This window comes from Aplysia californica, unplaced genomic scaffold, assembly GCF_000002075.1.
Source record: "Aplysia californica isolate F4 #8 unplaced genomic scaffold, AplCal3.0 scaffold00493, whole genome shotgun sequence".
Taxonomy (NCBI): Eukaryota; Metazoa; Mollusca; class Gastropoda; order Aplysiida; family Aplysiidae; genus Aplysia; species Aplysia californica.
The window spans coordinates 558,901-575,283 of record NW_004797763.1 but is presented as its reverse complement, the minus strand read 5'-3'; the positions used below and the strand labels follow the sequence as shown (position 1 = coordinate 575,283).

At 40.2% G+C, this 16,383-nt stretch overlaps 2 protein-coding genes across 5 annotated transcripts in view; one reads left to right on the top strand and one right to left on the bottom strand.

Annotated features, from left to right (window-relative positions):
* The window catches only part of LOC101862061 (peripherin-2), a gene marked incomplete in the record, with an annotated part of 20,153 nt that extends 18,898 nt beyond the window's left edge, over nt 1-1,255 (top strand). Inside the window, 1 exon segment of the mRNA XM_013086691.2 lies at nt 1,241-1,255. Coding sequence (XP_012942145.1) covers nt 1,241-1,255 — 15 coding nt within the window.
* A 4,060-nt stretch (nt 1,256-5,315) lies between these two features.
* LOC106012775 lies at nt 5,316-13,820 on the bottom strand. Of its 4 annotated transcripts, none has more exons than XM_035971753.1 (3): nt 13,504-13,820; nt 11,464-11,791; nt 5,316-5,998 (listed from the first exon to the last, which is right to left on the bottom strand). In XM_035971753.1, exons 2-3 carry the CDS (start codon nt 11,752-11,754, stop codon nt 5,714-5,716), a joined length of 576 nt encoding a protein of 191 aa, XP_035827646.1. In that variant the 5' UTR covers nt 11,755-11,791; nt 13,504-13,820; the 3' UTR covers nt 5,316-5,713. The 4 variants fall into 4 exon arrangements, with proteins under 4 accessions (XP_035827646.1, XP_012942150.1, XP_012942149.1 ...); XM_013086696.2 differs by having other exon boundaries at nt 13,492-13,819; XM_013086695.2 differs by lacking the exon at nt 13,504-13,820 and adding an exon at nt 13,241-13,463.
* Nucleotides 13,821-16,383: the final 2,563 nt, after the last annotated feature.

Here is a 16,383-nt window from a genome sequence, read left to right as displayed (position 1 = left end):
GGGGGGGGGTTTGTGGGGTTTTTTTTGGGGGGCCCCAAATTTCTCTTTCAATGTCCTTTCATTTCAATGTCCTTTCATTTGCTATAATTTAAAAATTATTCTGAAGGACCCAGACAAGGATAGACAATTATGTAACGAATCAGTTAACGCCTACTTTACTATAAGCTTGTTCCATAGTGCCAGCACCTCCCTATCTCTGATACTGTAGGACTGGAATTTGGGGAGCTGGAGAGCCTAAATAAGAACTCCCAAAACCACCAAATTTCAAAAATGCCCTGTTGGAGTTTCCAACCAAGGTCATTCGCACCATAGTCCTATATGATAACAACTGAGATACTGGTGAACAAAATCATTAAATATAAATAACATACAAAGTTCAGGTATATTTATGAAAGGAAACATAACACATCAGAGTCCACGAAACCAATCAACTTAAGGCCCCAGACATACATGATACAACAACAACACAAAACAGTCTAGCGTGCACATGTGACATAGCGAGCAGATTTTTAGGAGCAAATTTTTTCTTTTACATTATATTATATTGACTGCTCAGTGTAAGCCTCCATCATACATGACTTTGCAAAACAGCGAATTATGACAGAGTCAATGTACATTCTTTGTATTTGAACAGCATGCATAGCAAAATTTGTACAAGATAACGAAAAGACTTCCGCATAGCTACGTTTTCGCTAGGTGCCTGCTTGACTGGTCATGAAGGCCTACATTAAATCTATAAATTTGACTAAAAGGACATTGTATTGTAGTAGTAGTAGTGGGCGCTATTCCATCATTACAGACGATGGTGTTTGTGTTGACTTGGTCTGCACTTTAAATATCCTTTGCAATGACAAAACATACTGAAAAACAAGCCAGTGAATGCAAGAAAATAATAGTCACAATGAGAGCAACACAGTTCAGTAAGTGTAAATGTGTAAATTATTTTTTAAAATCTAGAGCTCAAATAACTAAATACAAAATATGTAATATCAGTATTTCATTGTTTCTTTGAATAAAGAGAAATACATCAGAACAATACTGGTCATTTAGTGCTGGGAAAAGTAAGATAGACAATAGAGTGAAACAGCAGAAGGAAAGTAAAGAAGTAGGACCTACCAGTGGCTCCCACTCCAACCACCTGCCTCTGTATTTGAAATAATCGACAGTACATGTAAATATGTTACATCAACAGAATTTAGACTATTTTGGAAGCCGGTTACTTTGATTCTTTTGTGTCAAGGCCAACCTGGGCTGAGTGGATACAACAGATGGAGTTTGGAAGCCGGTTACTTTGATTCTTTTGTGTCAAGGCCAACCTGGGCTGAGTGGATACAACAGACAGAGAATCTTGACAAAATATATAGCTTCCTCAACCATGAATCGAACTCATGTCTCCTGCATGCAACAACGATAAACCTTACAATTACACAACACTGGTACAATAAATGGTAATCTTAGTAACAATTTCACAGCACCTACAACACAAATAGGTCATATAAAAGTGCCAAAGATTAGAGGCGTTACTACAAAGTAACCGTCAAAGAAAAGAATGAGAAGAGATAAGGACAAGAAGATACCTAATATTTGATAGGAATAAAGGAGCAATCTACACCAAAGAACTCGCAAACCACACAAAATAAGAAATATGATGGTGCTACACCCTACACCTAAACAAAACTATTTTTTTTAAACGGCACATGAAAAAGTCATTTTTTCCCCCAATTCAATTGAAAATAAGCTAGACTCTACCTACTACATACATATATATATCTATAAAAGAGTAAGTTGATAATTTAACATATCCAAATATAGCTGCAGATAAAAACAGTTTTGCAACAGTTTTAGTTGTTTGATTTTTTTAAGTTTTAGTACAATTTTACAGCACTTGCAACACAATTAAGTCATATAAGTGCCAAAGATTAGAGGTGTTACTTGAGAGTAACATACAGAGAAAATACAGAGGAGAGATAGAGATGATAACTGTTTGATAGGGAAGAAGGAGCAAAGCACATCTGACTGCCTGCCATGCCAACAATCCATAATTTTACAAAAACTTTACCAAAGCATGAGTTGATATAATATTGCAACAAACTCTTTCCCAGTTTCTTAAACACACATTAGCATATTATACATAGACGTTACACAACAACTTGAGTCTATTGTCACACTAATTGTTTCAAAGTTTCAAGACAACGGGATGTTCCCGACTCCCCAACTTCAGGAGATTATAACTTTGAACTCAAATCAACTCAGCTGAAATTGTTTTCACCCACTTGCAGGGCTTGAAAAGACTGTTGATTTGACATCCATAATATAAGACAGAGGAAGGCATTTGACAAATTAAAATTCTTGACATGGGAATTGAACTCAAGCTTTCTACTGGCCAGGGCAACGAGCCTAGAAATCAATGTCTGTTGGGGCTTTTTAGTTTGAACACAATTCTTTTAAGGAAACAACAGCCACAACATTATGAGATTACGACGCCTAGAATTTCTAAACAACCAATATAATTCAAAGTAGCCTTCATGTATTCCAATAATACATATCACGAGCGCAAAATAAAAAAGAGAGACATAAGATGTGACTAGACCTTGATCAAACAGACTTCCAATATACCGGTTAGTCCACCACCGAGTGATAATACTGTTTATTTGTTCTGGAGCCAAACAGCTGAAAACAGCAAAGGAAAATCATCAACTGATAAAAAGTCTACAGTAAACAGCATGGTACATGTAGGCCTGGTGTAAACACAAGTTATAAGTTCTGAGCCCATAAAACAGCCGCCTGATAAAACACATCATGCCTTAATTATAACATAAATTGTTAATTAAAAAATCATGAAATTGTTGATACATCATACAAATAAAATATTACAAAATGAAAGAGCTGGCTGGTTGGGTGGGGGGGGGGGGGGGGGGGGGAGTAAATGTACACAATATACAAAACCAAACCAAAAGACGCGGCAGTGCTGAAACATGACAATGACATAGCAGGGAATAGGCATTCCATCTTGAAAATGTTCAGACCATGACTAAATCAAAGCTCAGTTTCTGAAAGCTGCTAGAAGCATTTCACATCAAGTTATGTGGCAGGGAATTGGAGCATAAAATAAAATATTCATAAAATTGTCCTGGGACTATAAATTTACATATGGCAGATGACTAGCTATACAATATAGTATATAATATATAGTCTTAAATTAACAGTCTAGTCTGCATATAGTGAATGCACACAATGGTGAACACACATAGAGCATATACTTATTATAGGTAATTAATTTTTTTCTTATAAATGACATGCATTTCCCTGTATTTAAAATACATAGCCTACATAGCAAAATTTGCACATAACGAAAAATGTACATTTGTAGTTTCCATGGACTCTCAGGTTTTAAAAGTCACACAAATTTGGCCTCCATTTTCTCGCTAATTTTACCTCAGAAATCAGTCAACCCCATCTCCTTCAATAGCAAATATCTCGACTTCTATTTAAGATAGATGGGTATTATTTTGATCTAAAGAAGGACAAATCAAGAAGCTTTTTAAGATGATACCAATAGCTCCACAACCAAAAATTTTTTACGAGTGCCTGATTCCTTATCGAGACACAACTATACATTCTAAAAATAGAGTGACACACCACAGACTGGTTGTTTGAACCAATCAGAAGTTCTAAATTTAACATTGGCCCCCCACAGGAGAAGAAAGTTCACGGAGGTTCAACCTCTACTCAAATTATCTGGCGAATAAAAAGCTTCAAAACTTGTCAAATTTTGTCGGATTAAATCGCTGCTTCAAAAACAAAATTATTCCCTTCAGTAAATACTAGAAGTGCATTTTCATTAAGAGTATTTTTTTTTCTAACATACCAAAGAAAAAAGTGTAGAGTCATGAAACTGATAAACAGTATTGTACAATCACTGAAGATTCATTAAAACAAACTCTTTCACAAACGAGACTTAATATAAGAAACCCACACCAAAACAAACACATACATTGGGTGACAAACGAAAAAAAAAGGAGGGTTTAGGACGATAGATGTTTGATAGGAAAGAAGGAGCAAACTACACCAGAGCACCCGCCAATCACCCACTAAACGAACTGAGACTAGAGGTAGGGTGGAAACAGTCAACGGAAACAAGAACACACCTTGGAGAGATTAAGTTCCTCGACTCAATATCAACACTCACAATTAAATCATACTATATAAAGTACAATAATGAAAGTTAATTTGCATTTTTTAAATTTTAAACATTCCACCCCCTTCTTCTTAGAAGAGATTATATTCTCTGATTTACTTTCAACATTTTCAATCACATTACAAACTACTAGAGATGCAAACGGCTGGGTCACTTGAGTCCATCAAGAAAAAAAGCTTGACTTGGTGTCAACAAACCTCAATATCATGCGCCCAAGCTTTTGGGCACTTGTTTTATGGAGATGTTGTTCAGAGATGAGAGAAGACTTGCTTCTTTTTTAACCAGACATGATCTTCTAGAACTTCAGTGAGCTTAAAAGTCTATACAAAGTCATTCTAATTTTAATTTAACAGCCATCTCTATTCAGATAATGTAAGAACGAAATTGATTTATCAGATATTTTACTCCCCCATTGACACAATTTAGAACATTTAGGAGGTGACCTGCTTCAACCCTGTCTGGCAAGGCATGGGAAAATACAAGATGAAGGGGGAATATACTCAATGAAAATTCTTCCTGCAAAGATTGAACTCGAGCCTTCTGCACGCAACAGCAAAGCTCCCATAACCGCCACACCAAAGTCATTTCTATGTCTATACAAAACCCTTTTAAAATAAATGTCTGTCTCTATTCAGATAACATGAAAGAGTCTGTAAGTATAAAATCATCTAAAAATAAACAGCCACATGTGTTTTTATTCAAACATCATGAGAGAGTCTGCGCAAAATCATCTATAAATAAACAGCCATACATACATAATATGTGTCACGAAGTGGAGGAATCAGGCACTCGTCAATTTCGGGGCATATGGGGTTATTGGTATCATCTTAAAGCCTGTTCATTTGCCTTCCTTTTGGAGAAAAAAATACCCATCTACATTGAATAGAAGTCGAAATATTTGCGATTGAAGGAGGTCAGGGTCCCTTGGTTTTAAAGGTAAAATTAGTGAGAAAATGGCCGCCGAGGTTTGGTGACTTCCATAGCCTGAGAGTCCTTTGACACTGAACATTTACATTTTTTATGCCTTTAATTGACATTTTTCAGGACAATCCACATAGAAATGTGTTCTTTAATTAAATTAATGGACATGGAAGGTGTTGAGCCAAAAAACAAATTTTTGATTATAATTCCCAAACCTGCGGAAAAATGCCAATTTCTTCACTTTCATAATTTTGACAAGCGCCTGATTTTGCCACGCTGCCTCACATATATAGACATATATAAGTCTGTGTGCTCGCATGTATGAGTGTGTGTAGGTGTGTGTGTGTGTGTGTGTGTGTGTGTGTGTGTGTGTGTGTGTGAGTGTGTGTGTGAGTGTGTGTGTGTCTATTTATACTATCATGAAAGAGTACACAAAATCAATAAAAAAAATAAGTAGCACCGGATGGCCTTTAACAAAATTCCTTGGCAGCGACAGCAGCAAGAGCTGGTCTTCACTTTACTAATCACGTTGCAACCCTATCACAATAAAAATGGCTTCAACATAAATCTTAGAAGTTAAAACAGACATACAAATCAATTGTCGTCGTATGCTCCACCGAGATAAAGACCCAACATTATGGTGAGAACAACACTACAAAATACAACGGCAGCAATGATGTAACAAATAGTTTTTTTCCCGCTCTTTATAGCAGCCGTATAGGTACCCTTGTTGCGCTGGATCTTAGTCTTCATAGCGTACTTGGCTGCGAATGCTCCAAAGCAGCAGCAGCAAATGATGCTCGCGTAGGCCGCACAAATGAGCTGGTTGGTGGTTTTGAAAGGCCTCGGCAAAACTTCTGCGGAATCAATCCTCCGCACCTGTGGACAAATGAAGTGTGGCAAAATAGAATGCACATAAACCAGAGGATTCTCACACAGTGACAATATCAATGCTTTCATTGTCAACCTGAGCGATATCAAAAGACAGCCACTCTACGAAATCTAAAAACCAGGATCTCAAGGGGAAAAAATCGGGATCCGGAGAAAAATCGGGAGAAACTGTGGAATAATGTACATCACACAACTCTTCTGTTATAACTGTTAGGTACGTATCGGGATTTAGACAGTACCTTTCTTCTACTTAGTAGTCACTTTTCGGTTACAATGTACTAGAGGACTATAATAAAACCAAAGAGCCTTTTCAGACGTGCGTTTCTTCACTCTCTCTATATCTGTTTGTACCCACAAACCGAACAATATTACATGGTGGCAGCGGTTGAAAACGGTATATAAGTGTCATTTCTTTACTTTTTGAATCATGGCTGAACACGACACGGATGTTAACATTCAACAGGCCGGTGAAACAACAGTTCATCGCCGCGTGTCTCTACCCCCGCCGAAGCCCTTTGATGGGAAGGCAGAATCGTGGCCTCGTTGGAGACAACGTTTCAACAGGTTTCGTTCGTGCACGGGTCTGCAGAACAAGTCGCAGTCAGAGCAGGTCAGTACTCTACTGTACACTATGGGGGAGGTAGCCGACGACATCCTCACGACTTTGGTAGTCGATGAAAGCACCTCTACATACACAGAAGTGATAGAGGCGTTTGACACTCACTTTGATGCACGCAAAAATATCATTTTCGCTCGTGCAAAATTCAACAAACGCACTCAGTTACCGGGAGAGAGTGTCGATATATTCATCCAAGACTTGCACAGGCTCGCAGATGACTGTGGCTATGGAGCCCTCAAAGATGAGCTCATAAGAGACAGAATAGTTGTCGGAGTAAGGGACGATGACCTGTCCAAACAGCTCCAATTGAAGCTCAAACTCACCCTCAGCGAGGCTATACAAATAAGCCGACAAGCTGAAGCTCGTGACGAAAGCCAGACACTCGTACGACCTCGAGTTGAGCTAGTCACAACAAAACCACACAACATGCGTAGTGCGTCGAGCGCTTCAAAGCCTCCGCACAAACCACACACTCCACACACAGGTTCCAAGAGACCTTGTGGATACTGTGGTCGCCTCCCTAGCCACAAACGAGACGCCTGCCCTGCCAAGTCGGCAGTCTGTGGTTCCTGTGGCAAGAGAGGCCACTATAAAGCAGTTTGCCGTAGTCACCCCAAAGTTCAGGAAGTCGGAATCAACTCCTACCACGTAGCTGAGGCCCCAGACTTTTTAGGTTCCATCACTGTGAACGAAGTCGACAGCCCAGATGAGTGGTCTGCTATCATCAAGTTGAATTCCGTCCCAACAAAGTTCAAGCTTGATACTGGTGCTGCGGTCTCTGTCATCGGAGACAGAAGTGTGGACACAAGTCAACCTCTCAATAGCTGCGGCAAAATTCTAAAAGGCCCTGGTGACACAACTCTGTCTACTCTTGGCACCTTTGAGGCTGATCTAAAGTTCAAAGAAAAAGCCATGAAGGAGACAATATTCGTTGTCAAAGACCAGCCACATGCCCTACTCAGCAGGTCAGCTTGTGTAAAGCTGGGTCTCATTGCCAGACTCAATGCAGTCCACGAGACATCATCTGATTTCAAACGAGAGTTCCCTGATGTCTTCAAAGGACTAGGACAACTGAAAGACCCATACACGATCAAGCTACAAGAAGGCGCTGATCCTGTGTGCTTGTACACAGCACGAAAAGTCGCACACCCTCTACTGCCAAAAGTCAAGACTGAAATTGACCGAATGCTGGCTGAAGGCGTGATCTCACCCGTAACTGAGCCCACAGAATGGTGTTCCGGCATGGTTGTTGTGCCAAAGAGAAACGGCTCAGTGAGAATATGCGTGGACCTCACCAGTCTAAACAAGGCAGTGCGACGAGAAGTCCATCCTCTGGCATCCGTAGACGAACAGCTTGCCAAGCTTGCAGGGTCTACGGTATTCACGAAGTTGGATGCGACGAGCGGGTTCTGGCAAATCCCTCTCGATCCAGACTCCAGAAGGTACACTACCTTCATAACACCGTTTGGGAGATTCTGCTTTAACCGTCTTCCCTTCGGCATATCCTCAGCCCCAGAAATCTTCCAGAGGAAAATGTGTAACATTCTAAGCGGCCTTCCAGGTGTCATTTGTCACATAGATGACATTCTCATTCATGCACCTGATCAGGACACTCACAATAAGCGAGTTAGACAAGTTCTGCAGCGTCTCCAGAGAGCTAAGATCACTCTAAACGACAAGTGTGAATTTTCACAGCCATCAATCAAGTTTCTCGGGCACATTGTGAACAACACAGGCCTCAAGGTAGATCCAGCAAAAGTGGACGCCATTCGAAAGTTCCCTCAGCCCAAGAACGTCACTGAGTTACAACGCTTTCTGGGAATGGTGAACCAGATGGCAAAATTCTCTCCTAACTTGGCTACTGCAACTGAACCTTTGCGAGCATTGCTCAAAAAAGACTCATTGTGGACCTGGGGAGAACATCAAGAGGCATCTTTTCAATGCACCAAAGATGGCCTCACCACAACACCAATACTGGCACACTACTCGCCTGACCGGGAGACTATCGTTGCTGCAGATGCTTCCATGTCTGGCCTCGGGGCAGTACTTCTACAAATACAAGATGGTGGTTCTCGCAGACCTGTCAGCTACATCTCACGAGCTCTGACAGATGCAGAAAAGAATTACGCAGTCATCGAGAAGGAAGCCCTAGCAGCAACATGGGCATCAGAACGCTTCAGTGAATACATCCTTGGAAAGCAGTATACGCTGGAGACTGATCACAAACCCTTGGTCCCTCTCCTCTCTACCAAGGAACTCCACAAAATGCCACCAAGGATCCAACGATTCCGTCTAAGGCTGATGCGATTTTCACCAAATGTGCTGCATGTTTCAGGAAAGCATCAGATCACTGCGGACGCACTTTCTCGTGCTCCGACAAATCTGCCTTCAGATGCTGAAGCACTCTTCGTTGACGAAGTGGCAGACTTCGCTCAACAGGCTATTGACAGCCTCCCTGCTTCACCACAGAGAATTCAAAATATCATCTCACAGCAGAAGAGCGACCCAGAAACGTCGGAAGTCCGGACATACTGTACCAGAGGCTGGCCAGCATACATGCCTGAAAATCCACTTCTGAAACAGTACTGGACTAATCGTCACCATTTCAGCATTGTGGATGATATCCTTTTGTTTGACGATCGTCTTGTCATTCCACGGGATTTGAGAATGGACATTCTCAGTCGACTTCACGAAAGCCATCTTGGCATCACGAAGTGCCGAGCTCTAGCTCAAACTTCAGTCTGGTGGCCCAACATCACCAGTCAGATCGAGGACATGGTGAAGAAGTGCAACACTTGTGCAAAACTTCGACCTGTCCAGAAGGAACCTCTGCTCCCTTCCTCGTTTCCAGACCGACCTTGGTCTCGATTGGCCATGGATCTGTTTGACCTGAAAGGTCAGACCTACATCGTCGTGGTCGACTATTACTCTCGTTGGGTAGAGCTACGCTTACTCGAACAGCTCAACAGCGTATTCGTTATCAATAAACTCAAGTCCATCTTCGCCACTCATGGCATCCCAGAGACAATCGTGTCCGACAATGGCCCTCAATTTTCAAGCGCCAGCTTCCAAGCTTTTGCAAAAGAGTTTGGTTTCATTCACGTCACCAGCTCTCCGAGATATCCTCAGAGCAATGGTGAGGCAGAAAGAGCAGTGCAAACAGTGAAGCTTCTCCTCAAGAAAGCCAACGATCCGTACACTGCCCTCCTGCTATACCGGGCTACTCCTTTACAAAACGGGTATGCCCCAAGTGAGCTCCTCATGGGAAGGAAACTCCAAACCAAAGTTCCCATTATGCAGGACAACTTACACCCAAGTTATGTTGATCTACCCTCTATTCGTCAAAGGGAGGAGAAGAGGAAAGAGATCATGCGTTTGCAATACAACAAGAGACACGGTGTCAAATCTCTTCCAGAACTTTGCCCCGGTGATTATGTCCACATTCGAGACCTAGGCCGACCGGGCATCGTTAACAACAGACACCCCAATCCGCGCTCCTACACAGTGACCACTGAAAAAGGGAGCACCGTCCGCCGTAACAGAAGTCATCTCGTGGCTACCCCAGAGCCTACTACAACACAAGAGCCCGGAGACAACACACCGTCTTCGACACGGCAACCTGATACCCCAAGCCCTGCTCGGGAGTCAGCGCAAACGCCGGCGGCCCCAGTGCAGACACCACGGGTCAGCCGTTACGGCAGAAAAATCAGAGTACCAACGAGACTAGACCTGTGACCCAGTGACTGTGTGACCTATATTTAGCTCTGTGCTTTAAATTCTAATCTAAGTCTCAAGAACTCTTTAATTAAGTGTTGTAAACAAGTGAAACTTATAGAGATCTATTAAAATAGATGATTAAGTACTGGGACAATAACTTCGGGGGGAGATGTGGAATAATGTACATCACACAACTCTTCTGTTATAACTGTTAGGTACGTATCGGGATTTAGACAGTACCTTTCTTCTACTTAGTAGTCACTTTTCGGTTACAATGTACTAGAGGACTATAATAAAACCAAAGAGCCTTTTCAGACGTGCGTTTCTTCACTCTCTCTATATCTGTTTGTACCCACAAACCGAACAATATTACAGAAACAGCAAATCACCAGGGTGATTGCCAAGCTGTCTTTAAAAATGTCCAGTACGTTTTAGAAAAATCTGGGGCACTAGTGGGTGATTCTGTAATTTTGATAGGCAGTGGGGATCACCCAGGTAGTCTACTTCTTTGTCTTTTTCATTGCATTCCCATGCTAAATCTCGGGTAGCTTTCGAGTTCTGTTGTAACCCAGGTAGTGCCTGGCATTATTTAATACCACATCTTTAAATACATGCAAGTGCGGGTGGTATGAAAAAGATTCTTGAACATGGCAAAAGTGGACACTGGCTATAAAAGATTGACAAGAACTGGTATAGATTAACATTAATTCAAAATGTTGTTTATGAACCTATCATTGAAAGAAACATTCAAAAATTTGTGACCCATGACTATATTATGTTTTAAACACATATTTGACGATAAGTCTTACATTAGTATCAGATCAACCTCCACTTAACGAAACAGTACGAATTGATGACAATTTCTACTTAACAGGACATTAAAAAGATTCATTATAGTGCTGTAAAAAATTCATTGCACAACTTATCCTAAAACGTCTCTATAACGAGTGAATCAATGTTCCTCACACTTTGCACAACACAGTTTGTATCAATTTCTCTATTTGTCAAGTGGGAACAAAATGTTAAATGTTTATATTCGACTCAAGATTAATTATAAATGCTATAACCACAAAGTATACCTGTGTAAATGTCATAAATATAAGAAAAAACAACTTACTAGGTGAGGGAAGACAAAAGTATCTTCCTTCATTGGATTCGAGCCTGTGTTTTTCTCATGATCTTCAATAGCAAATGTCGCCACATTCCCTGAATCAGCTTCTTCACGTTGCTTGAGTGTAACCTCAAACTGAACCGAACTTTCTTTGTTTTCTGAATCTGGACTCATGTCAATTTTAACATCTTCCACCTTCTTTTTATCTAAATCAGGAGAGGCAGCCGTAGACCCTTCGGATGCATAGTCTATGTGCTTGACCAAGGGAGCCACAGTTGGTAAAGAGCTGTCTGTCATTTTTAACTTTTGTGAATGAAATCACTCCTGTAGTGTCCTGCAGAAGAGTAAAGAAAACATGAAACCCTCATGTCACAGGAAATTATGAAAAAATGCAAAATGGGGTTTGACCAATATTCACTCACGACAGGGGGTGGCTTGAGGGGCTAAAAAGTATGCGTGCACAATAAAGCTGTCGCAAGTTGAAGAGAACTGAATCTATTTGCTTGCAAAAATTCAACTTTGTTTATCCTGCATCAGAATCGATTCACTCAAGCAACACTTCGCCAGCACTGCACCATTAAAAGGCTCTATTAACTCAGAGGCTTTAAAAAGTATGTCACATTGAACTTGCTCAACTTCAGTATCACAAAAGTCAGGCAGGGAAAGACTAGGAATCAACCTCTATTCACTGCTTGGAGAGCACCAAATTGAAATCGGGGTTGCGGAGCAAAATATTAACCTAATGCTGGCATATGGGATTGTGTATTCTAATGAACAATTAACAGATTGCGATCTCATCTCTCTTTAGATTGCCAACCATTGCCATAAAATACAATGCACATATTTGATTTTGATTGTTCCATCTTACTATAATTAGATGCTAATTGGGGATCTAATCATTGTGGTCTAGAGGTGACGGTGTTTGCCTCTCATTCAATAGGTCCCGAGTTCGAATCCTGAGAGTGACAAGAAAATTTTCTTCTACTAAACTTATAAACTAAACTCCTTTCACCTCCTTTACTCTAACCATGTTCTGTCGTCTAAAATTTCTGGTCTTCTCAGAAAAGGGCGGAAAAATCTTGGAGGTCCCGGGTGCATGTTGTGCATGTTAAAGATCAATATAATAAGAGTTGGCTTCAGCCACCACACTGGCAATTGGACATTAAACTTGTATTTTGCTTGTAATTTTTATAATAATGCGTATTCATTGAATTTTTTAATCAATTTATTTTTTTAATTTATTAAATTTAAATAAGATCTATTGCTATCCAACAATTAAACAACTTTGGGAACCTAATTAACCAACATCTTAAGCAATAAAAAAAATTACTAAAATTAGACCCGTCGCCGTCGCCATAAATTTAATTTATTTTCATTGGACTGTTGTGTAATCATAAAACTGCTGGCAGATTGGAATTTCTGAGTTAACTCCCTTGCACAGCCCATTCCTCCACTTCTGTGTTTCTCAAGTTTCTGATTCTGTTCAGATCTCTATCTCACTCATGTTGCGTGTAGTCTAGATTCTATACTATGCCTTTTTCCGAACCTAAGACCCTCATTTCAACTCATCCATCCCCTGCCCACAAACTGGCTTCCCGATTCCCCCCCCCCCCCCCCTTCTTCCCCCGCCAGAGAAAATTTGGTTTTAACTAGATCTAGAGAAATCTATATATCTAAATCTAGATCTAGATCTAGATTATATAGATCTAGATCTAGATCTAGATCTAGATCTAGAATCTAGATATCTAGATTCTAGATCTAGATTTAGATCTACTCTACTCACACTCACAAAAGCCTGGCTTGTTGTTGGAATGCTGAGCCTTTGACCTTAGCCTAGTGCCTTAGTTATATATTAGATCTAGGCTTTTTATTAGGCTAGATCTATCCGTAATTATCCTGAGGCTGGGGGTTTAAATGCTGTAAGCTTAGATGGTATCTAATCTAGAATCTAGATCTAGAATCTAGACTATCCAGCTGTTTGACGACTCGCCTATGATGCCAAGTTCTCGAATCCAGCCTGTTTTATAGCCCTACCGGAAAATTTATCTCCAGCGCTCCTTTTCCGCCTTCACTCTCCACCCTTTGTCACACTTTGTGGTCAAGTGCACTGGGTCTGTCGCAACTGCACTGAACACACATTTCACGGAATCACAACGTCACAGACATGAGGGAATGAGGGAAAGAATTGCGCAATGTCGGTCTTGGGATGGGAAGAACACGGACCTAGGCTATTTATAGATTTAACCTCCTTGGAGAAAAAGAAGATAACCTGATTCGAATATCGAATATAAAACGAATAGTTCTCTCAAATATCCGACTACGGAATAAAGAACTGATTTGAAACAAAGATAGTACATAACAAGATGGGCCACTTCTCTCTTTGAGCCAATTAAAAAAGTGTCCTCAAAATTCGGTGGCGCCCTCTTCACAAAAGCGCACCTTTTGCGAACAGAGTTATCCTACTTGAGTTTAAAAAATCAGAGTGAAACAAGCAAGTTTTTGAATGAATTTCGGAAGAACGCTTTTTTTGAATGGTTACGCTGACAAAAAACCTCTTCCGGAGGAAAGGGTGATTGTTTTCTTCTTTTAATTTGACTTTAGAAAGAAAGGCGAGAGGTCATTAAAATTTTTAAAAAACTAAAACTCCGTACTGAACGAACCCGAACTGCTGATGAACAGCAGTCGATCTGCGCACGCAAGGAGGTGCTATTCCTATTCTTCTTCTGGAAAAACGAAAGAGAGCTTCAAAACAGACTGCAGCGCCATCTGAAGCAAAGAGCATACTTCCTGCGGACACTTTTTTTGGCTGAGTGGCCCATCTTGTTATTTACTATCTTTGTTTGAAATGCGCAAAAATAAGTCTTCGACGATGCATTTTGCCAAAGTTAAAATCAAAATGTTGTTTGTGGCTGTAATTATCTAGGAACCTCTTTTCATATTTAATGCCTCTATTTAGAACTAACGAAATTTACTTTAATTTCGGTCGCAAAATAAAATCTATAATTATATAGCCTAGATTGAAAAAATCCTCCTATACTATATGAGTAATTAATGCTCCAGACAAATAAATATTAAATGCATTCAAACCCATCCGTAAATTTCGGAGGTGGGAGAAAAATACGGTCAAAAAGCGAACATTAAAAATGATAGACATCTTACATAGATTAAGGCCTAATAAAACTTATTTGAATATTTATTAATAATTATGTATGTGCCAAAAATAATTGAAATCGTTACATAAATACTTGAGTAATTGCAAAAGTTATGTACAGCAGTCTGGAAGATGGGGGTTCTCGTTTAATGTGTTCACCTCTCATTCAAATTAAGGTCCCGGGTTCAAATCTGGGTAGCGACGGAAACATATGTTTCTTCTCTAAAATTGTCTCCTTTCACCTTCTTTCCTTCTCTCTTGCAATATTCTGTCATACGTCTGTTTTCGTCTCCACTTTCTTCAGCCACCCCTCACCTCCTTTATTTGCCCCCTCTACTGGGCTCCTGGCTCTTTCTGCAGCCTTTCTACTTCTACTGCTACTCCTTGCTCCTTAACTAGTTAGTAAGTAGTATATTATGGTTTTACGGCGCTCGCAACTGCAGCTCCTTAACTGCTGTTTTCCGGCCACAGTCCTGATCTTCCAGTTGGTTAAATATCTACTCCTAGCCTTCTTGGACAAGGGCGAAAAATCTCGGATGCCCTGTGTGCAAGTTGAGCACGTTAAAGATCCCTATTGGTGGTAAAAAAAATATATAAGAGTAGGCTTCGGCGGCACCCTGGCAAAATTCAAAACTTCCAACCCATTGAAAATGTTTGGTGTGTCTTCGCGCTCACATGATCTTATGCAGTTGCGAGCGAAGAAAACACTTAACAAAATCTTTTTTTTTTTAATCTGGAAGATCCAATTTGCCTAGACTGGCCTGACAGGTGCAACTAATCAAAATCTATTAATAATTTGTACTTCCAACCTACAGATTTCGAGTGGCATATAATATTAATAAACAGCTTTGCCCAGTAGGTTATAATACTTGCAACTGAAATTTTATCAATAGAAGAAAGCTGAGACATGACACCATTTGTGACTTGTCAAAAAAGAAATGACAGAAACAAATTTTACTTCTAAAAAGCTAGTTTTTAAGGCCAAAGTTTGAATGAATTTTGCTTTGGAAGTTTACACAGTGCGCAAAGCTTGATCAAGGAGGAAGCGAGTTCTCTTATTCGATTATCCGAATTTTCAATCGGGTACCTTTCTATGATTTCTTACCTACTACATTAATGTGTGTTCATCACAGCCCTGCCAAGGTCAAACCGGCCTTAACGGGATACAACATCTCAACTGAAAGAGTAAGAACGATCGAGACACTCGATAAAATTTCTTCCCACTCGAGAATCGAACTCGGGTTTTGCACCCTGCAAAGTTTCCTGTGAAAGTGCTACAAAATACTACAAATCAAAAGACAAACAAAACAAAACAGAGCCATACAAAGCAAAACAAAATGAAAACCCTTGTAAAAGCAGGTCAAGCTACTTAATTAAAGAGACGCCCAATTTGGAAGCCCGTCCAAAGTCTCTTAATCTTAACCAGGGGTCACCAAAACAACTGACTGCCTGGGATGTCAGTTCGTCCGGCTCACCGCCGTGCGGGGATGAATCAGAAAAGAAAAGAAAAAGGTAAAAAAAAAAAATTTAAAAGAATAGAACAGAATCGAAAAATTTAGGAATTTGTTCGTAACGCACTTACTCATCAAAACAAGTACGACATGTGTTGTTGTTTTTTTTAATGAATTATTTAGACTTATTAGATCTATACTAGTCAGTGTATGCTATTGCTCGACGTGTCATTGTGAGTGACAGAACTTTAATTTAATTATCATATTTCGAAACGCAAATAAATCTCTTCACCTTCTTCTTTAGCTGTATGTGCGTGTGTGTGT